Below are 17,116 nucleotides of genomic sequence, written 5' to 3' on the forward strand. Positions count from 1 at the left end.
AACCTATGCAGCTCGTGGGTAGAGAGGGAAGGACAGATGACACTACGTAAAAGGCAATGTACTTATGACGGACAAATGTAAAGGTGACGCTGCTATACGTCACCTCCAAAACAACAAAGACTTCAAAAAAAAAAAGAGGCACATAAAACATGAAAGGCAAAGCTAGATCTGAAATACCTCCTCCACGACTAGCTCAGAGGCCATCTCTTCCCAAACCACTTTCAACTTAGACAGGGGCAATAGAAGCAGAGGCCACACCAGGCTGGCCCAGCACCTGGGGCTCTGCCTCCTGAAACCAACTATATACCGTACAGTCAACCCCACAGATGCCTGCTGGGGTAATTCCCCGAGGGCAGGGCTGGCTCTGCACACCTGGCAGGACTCTGGTGTTCTACTCTCCCTTCACTGCCCATCTGGCTTAGAAGTCGCTCCAGTTTCCTCTGCATTTAGTGCCGCTCTGGGCGAGGGCTCCACTGGAAGCCTAAGCAGAAGTAAGTTGCACCAAAAAGGCAGTGAAGGGCTAGGTGTACGCCCAGCGATGGACCCGTGGTCAGCAGACACAAGACTCTAGGTTCCTCTCACAATCCCAAGGGTTGGGGAACCAAACCTTCACCAATACTGCAGGAACAATGTTCCTCAGCGTAGAGGTCTGCACTCCACCACAGTCCCACAGCTCAAGATTTCATTTTCCACACTCCCCCCCAAACAATGAGCCGCAAGAGAGGCCCCATCAAAGTCAGACACATAAAATGTCAGGCATAAAGCAGGTATACTTTACTCACATGCTCTTTTACTGTGAGATACAAAGTACCAGTAATAGACAACTATTATTATTAATCAGGGATTTCAGGAAAACTAAAAACATTACTTCCCAGAAAATGAAATGAGGCTCTGAAGGTGCAGCTCAAGCAGCTTTGTCTAGCAGGCTTGAGTTCAAACCCCAGTACCATCAAAATAAAAATAAGAGTTGGGCACCAGTGGCTCATGCCTGTAATCCTATCTACTAAGGAGGCTAAGATCTGAGAATCGTGGGTCAAAGCCAGCCAAGGCAGGAAAGTCTGTGAGACTCTTATTTCCAATAAACTACTCAGAAAATCGGAAGTGGCGCTGTGGCTCAAGTGGTAGAGTGCCCCATTACTGACCAAAAAAACCCACCCCTGGCTCACACCTGTAATCCTAGATCCTCAGGAGGTTGAGATCTAAGGATCACAGTTCAAAGCCAGACCAAGGAGTCAATAAGACTCTTATGTCGAATTAACCAGAAAAAAAAAGAAAAAGCCAGAAACAGAGTGGTGGCTCTAACTGTAGAGGTGGCTCAAATTGTACAGTGCTAGCCTTCAGTGAAAAAGCTCAAGGACAGAGCCCAGCCCGTGTTCAAGCCCTATGAACTGTGGGCTCCCATGCATGCACACACGCACGCACGCATGCACGCACATACAAAGAACACTTTTGGATTTGTCTAGATGATTTCACATCTATCCAAAGTCTCATCTCTTTGCAGGGACAAAGAGATTACTGGCAGGCAGATCAGTGATGTCTGCCTGGGAGGCAACTTCAGAAGGAACATTATCAGTGGTGGGTCAAGTCTGCTGTCCCCTTTAGCTATGTCTTTCCTATCTCTATGTAAACAATTTATGGCTTACATTTCAGAGCTACATCCCTTAGCTGAATTTGTTTCCTAGACTTGGCTCATGCCTATAATCCTAGCTACTCAAGAGTCTAAGATCTGAGGATTGTGGTTCAAACCTGGCCAGGGTAGGAAAGTATAAGACTGTTATCTCTAATAAATCACCAGAAAACCGCAAAACTGTTATCTCCAATAAAGCACCAGAAACCCGGAAGTGGCACTGTGGCTCAAAGTGGCAGGGCACTAGCCTTGAGGAAAGAGAGCTCAGGAACAGCACGCAGGCCCCAAGTTCAAGCCCCATGACCAACACGTGTCCTCCCCCCTCCACCCCTGCCCCGCAAAAAAAGGAAAAGGCTTATTAACTGAGTAACCTATTCCCGATTCCACACACCAAGGAAATCACATAAAGGATTGTGCCCAAAGATGTTCACTGTTGCATTATTCCTATCGACAACATCTGGAAGGGTGGCACTGACCAGCATGGAGAACAGTTAAGTGGTGTTGGGACTGGCCAGTCTCAAGGGACACTCCCCGTCTGCTGTGACTACTTGACTCTGCCACTGGATCACACAAAGAGAGGGAGCACGCTGTGTGCCAGTGTAACTCTACAGATCAGGCAGTGTACACACAGGTCAGTTTGTCTATACCTGAAATAGAATATTTATAAGCATTAATAAAGAAGTTGAGCAGCGGGCACGAGGGTGGCCACCTCACTGGACAACGGGTCTGGACAGTCACTTCTGTATTTGTAGCACTTTATCTGGCTCCAGGTTAGCTGCAGTGCCTTCTGTGACTCAGCGGCTACTCTGATGGTATCCACTTGGGCATCCTTACTCAGCCCCCCCCCCCCAACAGCCCACTCAGCAGCCAGGGAAAGGCAGAGAGGACAGGACCATACCCGAACCAGCAGGGTATGTGTGAAACAATGAGAACCTTGGGACGAAACAAGTGTGTCACTGAAATTTATCGTAACAGTCACTCTCCTGTCCCACAAGAGGAAACAGGAGGCCAAAGTTGGAGCTAAAGAAATGCATATCTACCCCACCACTGTTGGGGCCACCTGACGAATCCTGCTCACCCAGCAGCCGTGAGGCAGGAGATGCGGGGAACAGACAAGGTGGGCAGTGAGGACTCAGGGAGGGCCGCACCGGCCAGCCCTTCGCAAACCGACGACGTACCTCATACAGTCCCTCGAAGAAAGTGTTCTTGTCCTCTGTGCTCCATGACTCCCACTGCCGCCGCACCTTCTTGCCTTCTTCCTTCTCAGCCCCTGAGGGCCCTAAGTTCCGGGAGGAAGAGCGCGAGCCCCCCGCAGGGGGGGCAGGGGCAACCCCAGACACGCTTCCAGATGACGACGCACCACTGTCCGCTCCTTGGAGAGAAAGGACTATACAGTAACCTCTTCAGAAAGAGGGGCAGGGCAGGCAGGGGCAGGGGGAAGCAGGGGTAGGGGGGAAGCAGGGGCAGGGGGAAGCGGGGGCAGGGGCACACTCCCCACCATCTCATTGCAGCTCACCCACCAGGAATGCCAGCATGTAACACTCAGAGAAAATGAGTCTCACACAACAGAAGCCTGAACTGAGCAGATGATTCCTAAGCTATTTTAACAGTAAGGAGGACAGAGACCACATGTACTTTCTGAGCAGCACAGCAATGCTGCACATTTGATGTTTAATTTGACATTCATACTCACAGAGGGTGTACAGACCTATCCCCTTGGCAAAGCTGATACTGTATTTCACAGTCTTTTCTACCACCTTTTCAAATAAAGAAGTGAACTTCAAGAACATTTATGTGTGCAAAACATGGCCTTCATTTAGACACACCAGGACATCAGAATATAAACCATTTAAAGCCAGTGGACCTATAATGCTAGAAGTATTCTTGGTGCATATCCAGACTGGGGTTTTTAAGCGCTGTGAAGTTCTCAAGTCCTCATACAGTACCTACCAGTCCCTAATCTGGAAGTCCTTCCAGGCAATACACATAACATCTCACAGCTAACATATAATACAGGGAAGCCTGGAGGGGAAAGGGAGGTGGCAGATTGTTCTTCTGACCTCCGGACTTCCTTCCTCCGGTAAGGATAAGGTAAGACCATGAAATACTAAGAAGTCTTCCAACGATGAAACAACTTTTCAACAAAGGTTAAAAAAAGAAAACTAAAAAATACAGTCATATGTAGTAGCTCAAGCCTGTAATCCTAGCTCTATTTGAGAAGCAGAGATCTGGGGATTAAGATTCAAGGTCAGCCTGGAATAAAGAAATTTGCAAGATTCCATCTCAATCCACGGCTGGACATTTCCCAGTCACAGGAGAAGCATACTGGCTGGGCGCTGCGACCCGTGTCTGTCCTCCCCAGAGGCACAAGAAAGCACAGGTAAGCCAGGCGCCAGTGGTGCACACCTGTCATCCTAGCTACTCAGGAGGCTGAGATCTGAGGGTCATGGTTCAAAGCCAGCCCGGGCAGGAAAGTCTGTGAGACTCTTATCTCCAATAAACCACTAGAAAACCAGAAGTGGTGCTGTGGCTCAAGCAGTAGAGCGTTCACCTTGAGCTGAGGGATAGTGCCCAAGCCCAGAGTTCAAGCCCCACAACCAAAAAAGAAAAAAAACAAAAGCACAAGTAGCAAGATTAGAGTCAGGCTGGCCAGGCATAAGGCAAGCCCTTACTTTGAAAATAACCAGCTGGACGCCAGTGGCTCAGGCCTGTCATCCTAACTACTCAGGAGGCTGAGATATGGATCACAGTTCAAAGCCAGTCCAGGCAGGAAAGTCCCTGAGACTCTTACCTCCAATAAGCCACTCAGAAAACCGGAAGTGGCACTGTGGCTCAAGTGACAGAGCACTGGCCTTGAGCTGAAGAGCTGAGGGACAGCACTCAGGCCCAGAGTTCAAGCTCCATGACAGACAAAGAAAAGAAAAAAAGAAAATAACCAATGCAAAATGGCTGGGATTGTGGCTCAAATGGTACAGTACCTGACTATCAAGAATGAGGCCCTAAGTTCAAATTCTCACCAAAAAAATAGCTCTAAATATCAAGCTATCTGGTGTGCACTGAGCCCCAAATTCCTCATGAGGGACTGTTTGAGAAACGGTTGCTCAGTCACTGCATCACCCACCCATGATATAGGGTTTTAACGTCATTTCCGGTTTCACAACAAATACTCATGAACTCTCTCCTCCCATGACAGCTTGCCAACCAGCCCTTGACCATTTAGCTTAACTTCAACCGTCTTGTCTTCTTGTCTTCTGTGCATGTAAGAAAGAACACACAGCTTAAGTCAGATGCCATGATAAGTTAGGGAGATTTCACTGAAACATAGCATTGGTAAATCTGATGAGCGTGAATCATAAATGAAAAAAGAATGGAAGTATATCTGAACTGACCACAGGGGTGAAGACCAGGGTAACTCACACTTGGAGACATGAAATGAACCTGTACCAGTAAAACTGACTTTGATAGGGCCCTGAAGTGGCAAACAATTCCTCAAAGTGACAAGATACCTTTCCACTGACCAGCAGTCAGCTAAGAGATGGCTAAGTCCTTCTTTCTGATGTTTCCTAAGCAATATTTCTTCTGCAGAGGAAACTAAAGCAAGCTGGATATCCAAAGAAAGGAAATCACCCATGTAACCACCCCAGCATTCTAGACCTCAAAGGCACTGTGAAAGTAGAATAAACTCACATACTTCAGAGAAAAGCACAGTCCATCTGATCTACTCCAGGAACTTCAGATGAGGACATGGCTTCCTTGCTTAGCTCAAGCAGTATAAAAATAGAAGAGAGGCCCAAAGACAAAGACACTCTGGTGGACCATAAAGGAAACTATCTAGAAAAAGTTACCCTCAGTTTGGGGGGGGGGGGGGGGGGGTGGCCTAGGATAGTAACCAAGAAGAAGAGCAAAAGCAAAGGATAAAGGGAGAAAAGAAATACAAGAGATGGAAGACAATTTTAATTCTTTCCAGGTCGGGGTGTGAGAAGTCCAACCAAAGAGAGTCAAAGACAAGCTTCAGCGGGCGCTGGTGGCGCACGCCTGTAATCCTAGCTACTCAGGATGCTGAGATCTGAGGATCACAGTTCAAAACCAGCCTAGGAAGGAAAGTCCATGAGGCTTTTATCGCTCACTAACCACCAGAAAGCGAGAAGTGGTGCTGTGGCCCAAGTGGCAGAGTGCTCGCCTTGTGCTGAAGAGCTGTGGGACACAGCACCCAGGCAGAGTTCCAGCCCCATGACCGACCAAAAAAAAAAAAAAGACCAACTCCAAGGGCATTTCTGGGTCCAGAGAGAGGTTTGAATTCACACGCATGGTAAGAAGCCAAGTACCTAAGAAGCCTGGGGGAAGTGGCTCCTCGGCAGAGAGACAGCGCCTTGCTCTCCCAGTGAGCGGGAGCCTTGACAGCACATGCTGGATGGCAGTCAGGGCTACGGCCCCGGATACTTCACTGGACTCCTCCTGCCTGTCACTGACCCCACACCGGCACACCCCAGGCTCCGGATGCACAGGACAAACCCCTTCCTCCCAGTCCACGTCCACCTCAGTCCTAGCTGTCCCATGGCCCCTGTGCTTCACCCCACAAAGCTGTTACAAGAAGTCCAACAGCCTCTCTGTTCTCCCACACCACTACCTTATGGCAGGCCACTCTCACAGCGCTCACCTGAGGAAAGCAGGCATGTGGCCTTGGTCTGCCTGCCTGCCATCTTGGGAAGACAAAAGCACTTTGGCTTCCATCTACAGCCACCCAGTACCCAGCAGGCTTGGGAATACAGAACGTTATTTCAACTCCAAAACACTAGGTTTTCCTCATCCTTACAAAAGCCTAGATTGTTCTCATCCTTCAATGCAGATTTACTGCTCAGATGTTTTATACAGGTGGGGAAATTGAGGCGGGCTGCTAGGCACAAACTAAGCCTGACCGTGCTCCCGCTGCAAACCTACCTCCCTGCACCAAGTGGGAGATCTCCCCAGCAGCACACCACCCTGTTCTTCAGCATCTGCTTCTTCATTAAACGCAAGGCTAGAACGCAGGGTCTTGGGATGAATACTTGTTCTTAAGATTTCTCCCCTACTTACTGAAGATGAGGAAATTCAGAGGTTAAATGACTTTCCCAAACCACATAGCTGTTGAATAGCAGAAATTAGGAATCTGGAAGATTTCTACCTCTTGGAAAATCAGCCAGGTGCTGATGGCTCACACAGGTAATTCTACTCAAGAGGCTGAGATCTGAGGGCCGAGGTTTGAAGCCAGCCTGGGCAGTAGAGCTAGTGAGACTCTTATCTCCAACTAACTACCAAAAAAGCTGGAAGTGGTGCTATGGCTCACGTGGTAGAGTGCTAGCCTTCAGCACAAAAGCTCAGAGACAGTGCCCAGGCCGAGCTGAAGCTCCAGGATGGGCACCAAACAAAAATAGAAAGCAAGAAAGAGAATACAAGAGAAAGTGTGGTGCGCATGTGCGCGCAAGAGAGAAAGAGACACCAAACTCTGTGCCTCTTATTTTATTTGTTTGTTTGTTTTGTCAGCCATGGGGCTTGACCTCTGGGCTTGGGTGATGTCCCTCAGCTCTTCAGCTCAAGGCAAGAGCTCTACCGCTTGAGCCACAGCTTCGGGTTTTCCTCAGATCTCAGCCTCCTGAGTAGCTAGGATTATAGGTGTGAGCCACCAGCTCCCGGCTATATATTATTTTTATCTTTACTTGTAAAGCGAAGGTAACAAAATGTCATGATTTGACAATGCTGGGAAAAATTTATGTCATCTTCAAAAAATTTCTGTATTTCAAAGTGTGAAGTAATGCCGGGCGCTGGTGGCTCACGCCTGGAATCCTAGCTACTCAGGAGGCTGAGATCTGAGGATCGCGGTTCAAAGCCAGCCCGGGCACGAGAGACCGTGAGGCTCCTATCTCCAATAAACCACCAGAAAACCAGAAGTGGCGCTGTAGCTCAAATGGTAGAGCGCTCGCCTTTAGCTGAAGAGCTGAGGGACAGCGCCCAGGCCCAGAGTTCAAGCCACACGGCCGACCAAAAAAAAAAAAAAAAAAAAAGTGTAAATTAACTTGTATTTTAAGGAAAAATAGAGACATAAGAGGCTGAAATTTGGTAAGGTGGTTATGTTGTTATTAAGACTATGAAGAACTAAAAACAAACAAATAAATGCTCAGAGTATCATGGTTCCAAACCAGCCCAGGCAGAAAAGTCCTCAAGATTCGAACTCCAATAACAAGCAAAAAGCTAAGATGGAGTTGTGGCTCAAGCAGTAAAGCACCAGCTGTGAGCAAGTCACAAATGAGCAAACCTACCAAGTGGGAGTATGAGACTCAGAGGTCAAGCACCAGTACAAGTTTACACATACCAAAACAAAAACAAGGGGCTGGGAAGGTGGCTCAGTGGTAGAGCGCTTGCCTTGCATGCAGGAGGCCCTGGGTGCCATTCCTCAGCACCACATACTCAGAAAACACTGGAAGTGGCGCTGTGTTCAAAAGTGGTAGAGTGGTAGCCTTGAGCTGGAGAGCTGAGGGACAGCGTCCAGGCCAGAGTTCAGGCCCCACGGCTGACCAAAAAAAAAAAAAAAAAGTCCACTCTTAAAGACTCAGAGTAATAAAGCAGAGATGTGTGGAGAAAGCCGGATAAGAAAGGCCTCCATCTTCTCCCCAAGTCCTTTGCTACCAATGTCCATGAGGACTGAGATTGGCAAGGAAGGCAGCAACTGAGGAGCTGTCACTCCCAACAGTCAATGTCCATATGTGAAAATGGAACTAGTAACCGGAGGGCCTGGGGAGGGCTGAGGCAGATGTGAGAGGCGACGGAAGAGGCAAGCCCCATCGGCACTCTGTACTCATAAACAGGCCCCCGTGCTGAGACCCCTTTACATAAGTATTATATAAGTACTTAAAGATAACAAAACAACAAATAAACTTAACAAACCGAAACCAACAAAAAGATTAGGACAAAAAGCTGCCCGTGCCTCAACCGTGAGCTTTTCCCGTGGAAGTTTTTTGCAAAGAAAAAAAATGCTCATTTCTTTTTGACCCCTCACTGTTTAGCCACTCCAAGTGGAGATTTCCAGTCCACGGGAAAGAGATCCTCCACAGAACCAGTTCTAGAGACTGGCTGGACAACATACACAGAACTGCAGTCACGCCTGGCCTTCTCTCCTGTGGAGGACCAAAACACCATGCTCCCTGAAGCCTGATAGGGAATGTCCAGGGAACATTGAAGTGCATCAAAGGGTCTGCAGGGTCCACAGAGCCTCTAGTGGGGAGGGCCTATCACAAGGAGCCCTCAGCAGGAAGCTCAGGGCTCCCACAGGCAGAGTGCTCAACGCAAAGGGGACAACACTTCCCACTTCCCTCCGGAGAAAGCCTTTACAGCTTAGCTTGCTACAACTGGAAAAGAGAAGTCACAAGAAGCACAACTAACACATCTTATTAATACTAAATACTACACAATGAAAAGTCAATCTCGGCTCTAAGCTACCGGGGGCAAGAATCATGACCAGAAGCATCAATAACCCACCAAGTCAACCAGAAACCTGTTCCACCTGGGTAAGCCTCCCAACTGTAAAAACAAAGCACACCTCCCTCCCTTCACTGCCCTGTCAAAACCCACCTGGACATCAAGACCCCGCAACCCTCCTTGATGTTCAGGGGGTAGCGCTACAGTCAGTGCCTTTACACCAACATTTCTTCCCAGCAACCCCAGCTGAAGGCCACAGCAGGGGCCCCCATCCCTACTTTCATAGGTTTTGGGGGGGAGGGGGGCGCGCGACAGAGACACACCTCTGATGGAAACACAAACTCAAAAGCAAAGCGCAGTAGGAGGACCTGGGAGATGGGAGGTGTGGGGAACCAGTGGGCATCCGGGTCCAAGCCAAGGAGTTTGCGTGCGTGAGGGCAGACCTGAGAAGGTCAAGTGTAGCTGTAACTAGCGGAGAAGATACTTTTTTTAAAAAAACAAAAATCAAGGCTATGATACAAATTCAGAGTTTTCCTAACCCTATAGCGATTTTCACACCAGAATTATGTGTACATGAGGCAAGTTTTAATTTCTGAAACAAGCAAGGTTGCCTCACACTTAAATCTTTAAGCAAGACTATTTACATCAAAACTTGTCACTGAGTTACTAATCCCAGGGAATTCAGGGGTCCACCCCCATCAATTGTGAATAGCAGTGAGTTTAATGGGACACACTGGCAAAATGGATCCTCTTTTTTGGGGGGGGTCCGGTCGTGGGGCCTGAACACTGGGCCTGGGCGCTGTCCCTCAGCTCTTCAGCTCAAGGCTAGCGCTCTACCCCTTGAGCCACAGGGCCACTTCCGGCTTTTTTCTTTTTGCTTATGTGGTGCTGAGGAATCGAACCCAGGGCCTCAGGCATGCAAGGCAAGCGCTCTACCACTGAGCCACCTTCCCAGCCCCAAGGTATTCTCTTTTTATAACCACCATTACCATGAGTAAATTTAATGTTGTCCAAGGAGCTAAGTGAAAGATTTTTCCCCATACAGAACACACCAGGAGTCAGTGAGATATTTGCTGTTTTTAAAAAGTGCTGCAAACTTGGCTCGAAACCAAAGAATTTAAGAGCAGTTTACCTCACTGTTAAGAAAAGAGCACAATGCAGACGAGGAAGTATGAGCACATGGAACACAAGACATGCGACTTACTTATTCCCACAGTGGGGACCCCGGAGCCCCAGTCCAGCAGTCACATCCTCAACCTAGGATGAGCACCCCAGAGCGGGGCCTCAAGTGGGGTCACGGGGTAGGGTGGAGGGGAGGCAAACATCTGTGCACCAACTAGGACCGGGAGTCCCTTCCCTGCGCCCTTGGTACTTTCCAAGCCAAGAACACCTGAGTGTTGGGACAATGAACCGGTCCACTCCTGTGGTTGTTGGTCATTCTTTTTGGGTTTCTTACCAGTTTCCTCCCCTGTAGCTTTCAAAGCAGGTTCCTTTGTTGCACTCCCAGCCCCTGACAGTTTGGGGACCCGCAGAGCAGGTACTTTCTCCCCCCATCCCTAAGCTATTGTTTGTAGTTTTACGTGGCCATCTGAGAAAAGTCAGCCGCGACCCTGTGCACTGTGGACATCTCTCGGACTTGCCCAAAGGAAGGGCACGAACTGCGCCCTGGCCAGGCACACACACGGCAGGCAGCGCCTCCGGGAAGGGCGGAGGGGGCCTCCCGGAGGGCCGTCCCGGGCGGGGGGCTCCGCGGCTGCAGGGCCGCGGCCCGGGGGTGCCTACCTTTCCCGCGGGGCCCCGAGCTGGCGCCGCCGCTGCCCACGGCGCAGGGCGCGTCCTTCCGGGGCCTCTTGCTCTGGGGCCGCACGCTGGACCGGAGGAAGTGGTGCTGGTCCTGGGAGCTGCCCTGTGGCGGGGACGAGGCCGGCGCCGCGGCGGGGCCCGCGGGGGCGCCGCCGGCCCGCGGGGTCGGGCCGTCTCTCTTTGTGCCGCTGCCGTCCTCGGCCGCGTCCGCGCCGCCGGGCCCCTCGACGTCCAGCGACTCCTCATCGGCTGCCCGCTTGCCCAGCTTCTTGAGCCCGTCCTCCCCGCTGCCGGAGTCGCCCAACTTCACTGTCATCCTGCGGCGGGAGAGGCGAGGGGCGGTGAGAGGCGCGGGCAGAAGTTTACCGCCGGCCTCCCAACATGGCGGCCGTTGTTTGTTCCAGCGCCGCCCGCCGGCCCGCCGGGGCCCGCACGGCGCCGGCCCCGGCCCTCACCCCGGCCCGCCCGGCCCCGCGCCGGCCCGGCCCGCGCCGCCGCCCCTCCCGCCCGGCCGGCCGCCCCGGGCGCGGCGGATCGGCAGCCCGACCCCGCCGGGCGTCCGGCCCGCCTCAGCCCCCACCCCGGGGGCCGCCGTCCCGCCGCCCACCCCGCGGGGCCGAGGCTCGGGCCCGGCCTGCGCCCCTCCTCGCTCCCGCGCCGCACGCAGCCGCCCGGCCCTCGCCCGCGGCCCGCCCGCCCCGCCCGAGACGCGCGGGGTCCCGGCGCGCACCTGCCCCGCGCAACGGCCCGCGCCGGCCGCGGAGGCTCGGGCTGCGCGGCGCGGGACCCGCCCGGGCGGCGGACCGCAAAGCTTGAGCCACAAAGAGCCTGTTGCGCGGAACCGGCTGGGGACACCCGGGAAAGGGTCGGCTCGGCCACGCCCGGGCCGGGGCGCGAGGAGCCCGAGGGACAGACGCCCGCGACCCGCCGCGCCAAGTGTCCGCAACCAAACGCCAGGCGGGCGGCCTGAGGCGCAGGGACCCTCGCCCGGGGAGGACCGCAGGGGCGAGCGGGGACCGGCGCCCCGCCGACCGGGCCGGCGAGACGGGGCGACGGCCGCGCCCGTCCCCACTCACCGGGGAGACCCGCACGCGACCCCGCGACAGGAACCGACTCCGCACCGCGGCGGACGCCCGGCGGCCGGGGTCCCTCCGCAAAGACCCGGACCGGGGCAGAAAGGCACAGCGGCACGCGACTCCGGGGCGAACGGCCACGAAACGGGGTTCGCCCTCTGCTGGACGGGGTCGCTCCGAACCCTGACTCGACCGAGCAGGAGCGCTGACCGTGTGTGCTCCAGACCACCACGGAGAACCGAGGACGCACACCCGGGCCGGGGCAGAACCCACGGCTCCCGACCCCGGGCTCGCTCGGCCCAACTCACTTCCACCTACCCGAGCGCCAGGTCCCCACGCGCCTGCTCCTGGGGCCCGGGGTGGGGGCGCCCGGGACCCTCCTCGCGCGACCCGGCCGGCACGGGAGGCGCTCGCCCGTGCGCCAGGCCGCGTCCCGGCGGCGGCGGCTCGGGCGGGAGTCCGTCACTTCCTGAAGGTGGGAGGCGCCGGGACGGCGGGCCGCGGCCCCGCTCCACACCCTCCGTGCCGCTCCCGGGTGGGAGAAGCGCGCACCTCCCCGAGGGCCGGGACGGCTCGGCGGCACGCGGCGCGACCCCTCAGCCCCGCGGGCCCCGTGCGCCCCGCGCCCCCCCCCGCGGGCCCCCGAGCCGCGCGCGCCGCGCGGCCTCCCCGGCGACTTCCGAACGCAGGCTGCGGTCACCTTTTTCATCCACGCCCCGCCGCAGCCTGGCTTCCCGGGCCCCCAGGCCTCCGCGGGCGCCCGCAGAACTGGCCGGGCCGGGCAGCTGCGGCCAGGCCGCGTCGCGGGGCGGATGGCCGCGGACCGGCCGCAGTCACCGAGAAATGTGGGCCCCGCACGTCCGGCCTTGCGAGCTGGCTCGCAGCTGACGGGGCCCCGGACGCCCAGACCGCCGCTGCTCGGCCGCGGAGGCCCGGACCGCCGATCGCAGCACAGTTCCGGCTGCCGCTGCCGCCGGAGACACCGAGACGGCTCCGGGGCGGGGCGGGGCGGGCGTCCCGGACGGGGGCGAGCACGCAGGAGCTTTCCGGCGGACGCGCCCCCCAGGGCGAGCTACCATTGGCCCAGAGCGGGCGAGCGCGCTCTCACGCACGGGATTCGGGGACGGCTCGCGACGCCAGGCGTGTTGTGACTCCGGCCCCGCGCCCGTGCGTCGCTTCTGATTGGTGGAACGACAGCCAATGGGCTCAGCACCCTGGCTGCGATTGGCTGCCGCCGTGTTGACGGATGCGTGAGAAGTCGCCGCTTCAACGCGGCGTCTTGAATCGCGCGCGAACCCGGGTGGGGAGCGGGTGAGAGGCTTCGCACGCCGCGGTGTGGCGTGTCACTTTTTTCCCTCCCCTCATCATGGCGTTGAGGGAGTTCTTGAAACTAGTGTTTACCAGACCGAGGTTTGAAAGCTAGGGTCCCCCCCTGCAGGCGAGCCCAGCGCCCCTCAGCCCTCTGGCCCGCCGGCGCGGACGTGCCGTCGCCGCGTCTGCTGTCCGGCACCTCACCGGCCGTTGGCGGACTGGACGCCAGCTGGGAGGCGCGCAGCTGCCCGCCGCGGCCTCGAGGCTGGGCCTGCGGCTCGCACGCCAGAGGCGCGGGCGCGGCCTGATGGGCCGAGGGCGCGCCGCGAGAGAACGGCGCCGACCGGGCCCCGGATGTGCCGGCCTCGGGTCGCAGCTCGGCGCCAGAACTAGGCCGCCGGTGGGCCGCAGGGACCTGGGGCGGGTGAGCGAAACCCGGAGAGCGCGCCGGGGAGCGGGACGCCGCTAGGGCCGCGCTGCGGGAGCTGAAGAGGAACCGCCGCCGCCGGGCTCCGGGGCGGGGCCGCGCCTGGGAGGCGCGTCGGACGCGGCCGGCCGCCTTCGGCTCTTTCCGCCTGGTCGCGCGGCGTTGTCGGGGCAACGCGGGCAGCGCCGTGGTCCCTCCCCAGGTGAGTGCCCTGGGCCCGCGCCGAGTCCGAGGGGGGCTGCGGACGGGCCTGCAGAGGTCAGGACTGGGCCGGGGTCCCGCCAGGGCGGAGGCTGGAGGCCGGCCCGCGGGACTCGGGCCTGCCGAGGCCGGGGAGGACAGGAACCGGGCCTCGGGTTCCTCCTCCGTGGCGAGTTTGGCTCCCGAAGTCACTCCCCACCAGTCTTAGGCACCCCGACTGGCACCAGTTGCTGTTGGGGGGGTGGATGGATATGTGTGGAGCGGTCAGCACCAGCCTCGGGCACTGGAAGGAAGGGGGGTAGGGGAACCCTGGAGCTGGGGACGCTGCACCGCTCCCCCGCCCCACCCCTCCTGCTCTTCAGACGTCAGATAGGTGCCCAGAGCCGTCCTAGAGGGCTAGACAGAGGGTGGCCACTGGTGTCCGCCCCCGAAAGCCTATGTTGGAACCCATCCTTGAGTCCCTGACATTGTCATCGAGAAGTAACCCGCTGAGCGCAGCATTCTTCCCAAAAAGCCCCCTTAAGGGACACATTTAGGCCCTAAAGATGAAGATGAGGGGAGTCAAGCAAATAGAATAGTGAAATGCTTTTCCTTTCCCCCTGAGTTCTGTATTTGCCAGTTTTCGGTGGAAGAGTGTTTCCTGGGGACGCTAATAGAATGCCACTGATTAAGTTCTTGTAGTAAATCAGGTCCATCTTTCCTACAGCTACTTTGGCTTGTGTTTCTGATTTCTCCAACAAGGAAATATTTCTGTTCTATACCACTTGGGAGTTGGAACTAGACAACATCCTTGAGGTTTTATGCTTTCTGTAAAGGACAGGAATGCTCTTTTTTTTTTTTTTTTGGAGACCCTCTTGTGGGCAGTTTGTTTTATTTTTATTTTTTATTTTTTTTTTGGGTCCGGTCGTGGGGCCTGAACTCTGGGCCTGGGCGCTGTCCCTCAGCTCTTCAGCTCAAGGCTAGCGCTCTACACTTGAGCCATAGCACCACTTCCGGCTTTGTTCTTTTTGCTTATGTGGTGCTGGGGAATCGAACCCAGGGCCTCATGCATGCAGGGCAAGCGCTCTACCACTGAGCCACCTTCCCAGCCCCGGGCAGTTTGTTTTAAAGGCAGCTATAGAAATTGAAATCGTCCTTACTACTGGAATAAAAGTTATCAAGAATTGTATTTCTAGTCTGGGCTTTTGTGCTAGCTTATTTGCTCTCATGCTCTCCATCCTCTGCTGATATGCACTTTATTTTCCATCATATCCAAAGTCATTTCATATCCAATTGCTTCTCATTTTTGTTTTTCTCTGTTAACTCTTCCAAACAAAGTTGTCTTCTAAATAGTTATCCAAAGGAGCTATTTTAAGCTGTCAAATGTATCATGATGGTAAGTTTGCTTCCTTTTTGTAATTTTAATGTATCTCTGCTTAGTTGATTTTCTTTTCTTTTCTTTCTTTTTAATTCTCTCTGCCCCTTAGGTTTCAGCCCTGCCTAGGCCTGTGTTTTGTCATGGCCCTCTATTTTGATCACCGAATCCAAGCCCCAGATGCAGCTGGGTCTCCGTCCCACATCAGTTGGCACCCTGTCCACCCATTCCTGGCAGTGGCCTCCACTGGCACAATGTCAGGAGGAAGTGTGGACATCTACCTGGAACAAGTGAGTCCCTGGAGCTACATCGCTGACTGTAGTAGCTTCTGGTTCTTGTATTTCCTTTGTTCTTGAGTAGGGGGTGGCTGGGGGAAGATATATTAGATTTGCTTTGCTCTAGTTTTTCCCTCATCCATTCTCATCTAGGCTCATATTCCAATATCATGAATTCTGTGATTTGGGGGCAGTTCTTTACCACTGCCATTTAGGTTTGAGTATGTGATTAGAAATGTTTAAGACAGGTTCCACAGTCAATTAGTGGTTAATTTCCATGGTCTGTGGATACTTAGCCCTTGTCTTGTCAGTTCTAGCTCTGTCTTCCACTTCGCATTACCATTTGAAACTGGAGTAGTTTACTGTGGTTCAATTAACATCTTACTACAAACTGGGTGACTTAAAGCATAGAAATTCATTCTCTCTCACAGCTATGAAGACCAGAAGTCTGGGCAGGGAAGGTGGCTCAGTGGTAGAGCGCTTGCCTTGCATCCATGAGGCCCTGGGTTCCATTCCTCAGCACCACATAAGCAAAAAGAAAAAAGCCAGAAATGGTGCTGTGGCTCAAGTGGTAGAGCACTAGACTTAAGCTGAAGAGCTGAGGGACAGTGCCCAGGCCCAGAGTTCAGGCCCCACAACCAGACCAAAAAAAAAAAAAAGACCAAAAGTCTAACATCCAGGTATTGGTAGGGCCATGGTCTGTCTTGTGACCTCTTAGCTTCTATTATTGCCATCAGCCCTTGGTGTTCTTGAATTTTTTTTTATTTTTTTTTTTTTTGGTCACTCATGGGCTTGAACTCTGGGCCTGGGCGCTGTCCCTCAGCTCTTCAGCTCAAGGCTAGAACTCTACCACTTGAACCACAGTGCCACTTCCAGTTTTCTGAGTGGTTTATTGGAGGTTGGAGTCTCACGGACTTTCCTGCTAAGGGCTGGCTTTGAACTGTGATCCTCAGATCTCAACTTCCTGAGTAGCTAGGATTAAAGGTCTGAGCCAACGGCACCAGGCATGAAATTTAGCTGCATCTTTGAGCTTCTTGATGTTAGAGGCAGAGACTCTTGTTGTTGTTTCTTTTTCTGATCCTGGGGCTTGAGCTCAGGGCCTGGGCTCTGTCCCTTAGCCTCTCTATACTCAAGCCTCATGCTCTACCACTTCAGCCACAGCACCCTTCTGGCTTTTTCTATTTATGTGGTACTAAGGAATCGAACCCAGGGATTCATTCATGCTAGACAAGCACTGTACCACTAAGCTACATTCCCAGAGGCAGAAATTGTTTAAGTAGCCACCAATATCTATAATACAGAATTTTTCTTCTCATCCAACATAGGGTGAGCCTGTGCCAGACACACACATCGAGAGGTCCTTCCGGGTCGCTTCCTTTTGTTGGCACCCAACACGGCTGGTCCTGGCAATCGGCTGGGAGACTGGAGAAGTGATAGTATTTAACAAGCAGGACAAGGAGCAGCACACAGTGCCCACAACACACAGTGCCGACATCACCATCCTCAGCTGGAGCACCAGTGGGAGCTGCCTGGTGTCTGGTGACAGGGTAAGCACATTCAGTCTCCATCTCCCACCATGCTCTTAAGGATGCAACA

At 54.2% G+C, this 17,116-nt stretch overlaps 2 protein-coding genes across 3 annotated transcripts in view; one reads left to right on the plus strand and one right to left on the minus strand.

The window, feature by feature from the left end:
- The window catches only part of Cramp1 (cramped chromatin regulator homolog 1), a 48,674-nt gene extending 36,001 nt beyond the window's left edge, over positions 1-12,673 (minus strand). Inside the window, exons 1-3 of the mRNA XM_042698245.1 lie at positions 12,653-12,673; positions 10,859-11,196; positions 2,806-2,999 (exon numbers count right to left, since the gene is read on the minus strand). Of these exons, the coding sequence (XP_042554179.1) occupies positions 2,806-2,999; positions 10,859-11,195 (531 nt within the window). The 5' untranslated portion in view covers position 11,196; positions 12,653-12,673. The remainder of the gene's footprint in view (positions 1-2,805; positions 3,000-10,858; positions 11,197-12,652) is intronic.
- Positions 12,674-13,847: 1,174 nt separating this feature from the next.
- Ift140 (intraflagellar transport 140) overlaps positions 13,848-17,116 on the plus strand; it is a 56,959-nt gene continuing 53,690 nt past the window's right edge. The window contains exons 1-3 of one of the 2 annotated variants that reach the window (XM_042698156.1): positions 13,848-13,892; positions 15,358-15,535; positions 16,846-17,067. In XM_042698156.1, the coding sequence (XP_042554090.1) occupies positions 15,389-15,535; positions 16,846-17,067 (369 nt within the window). In that variant the 5' untranslated portion in view covers positions 13,848-13,892; positions 15,358-15,388. The remainder of the gene's footprint in view (positions 13,893-15,357; positions 15,536-16,845; positions 17,068-17,116) is intronic. The other variant, XM_042698157.1, reaches the window with a different exon arrangement.

Source organism: Dipodomys spectabilis, unplaced genomic scaffold, assembly GCF_019054845.1.
Source record: "Dipodomys spectabilis isolate Male_0828 unplaced genomic scaffold, ASM1905484v1 ptg000231l, whole genome shotgun sequence".
In the NCBI taxonomy this organism is placed as follows: Eukaryota; Metazoa; Chordata; class Mammalia; order Rodentia; family Heteromyidae; genus Dipodomys; species Dipodomys spectabilis.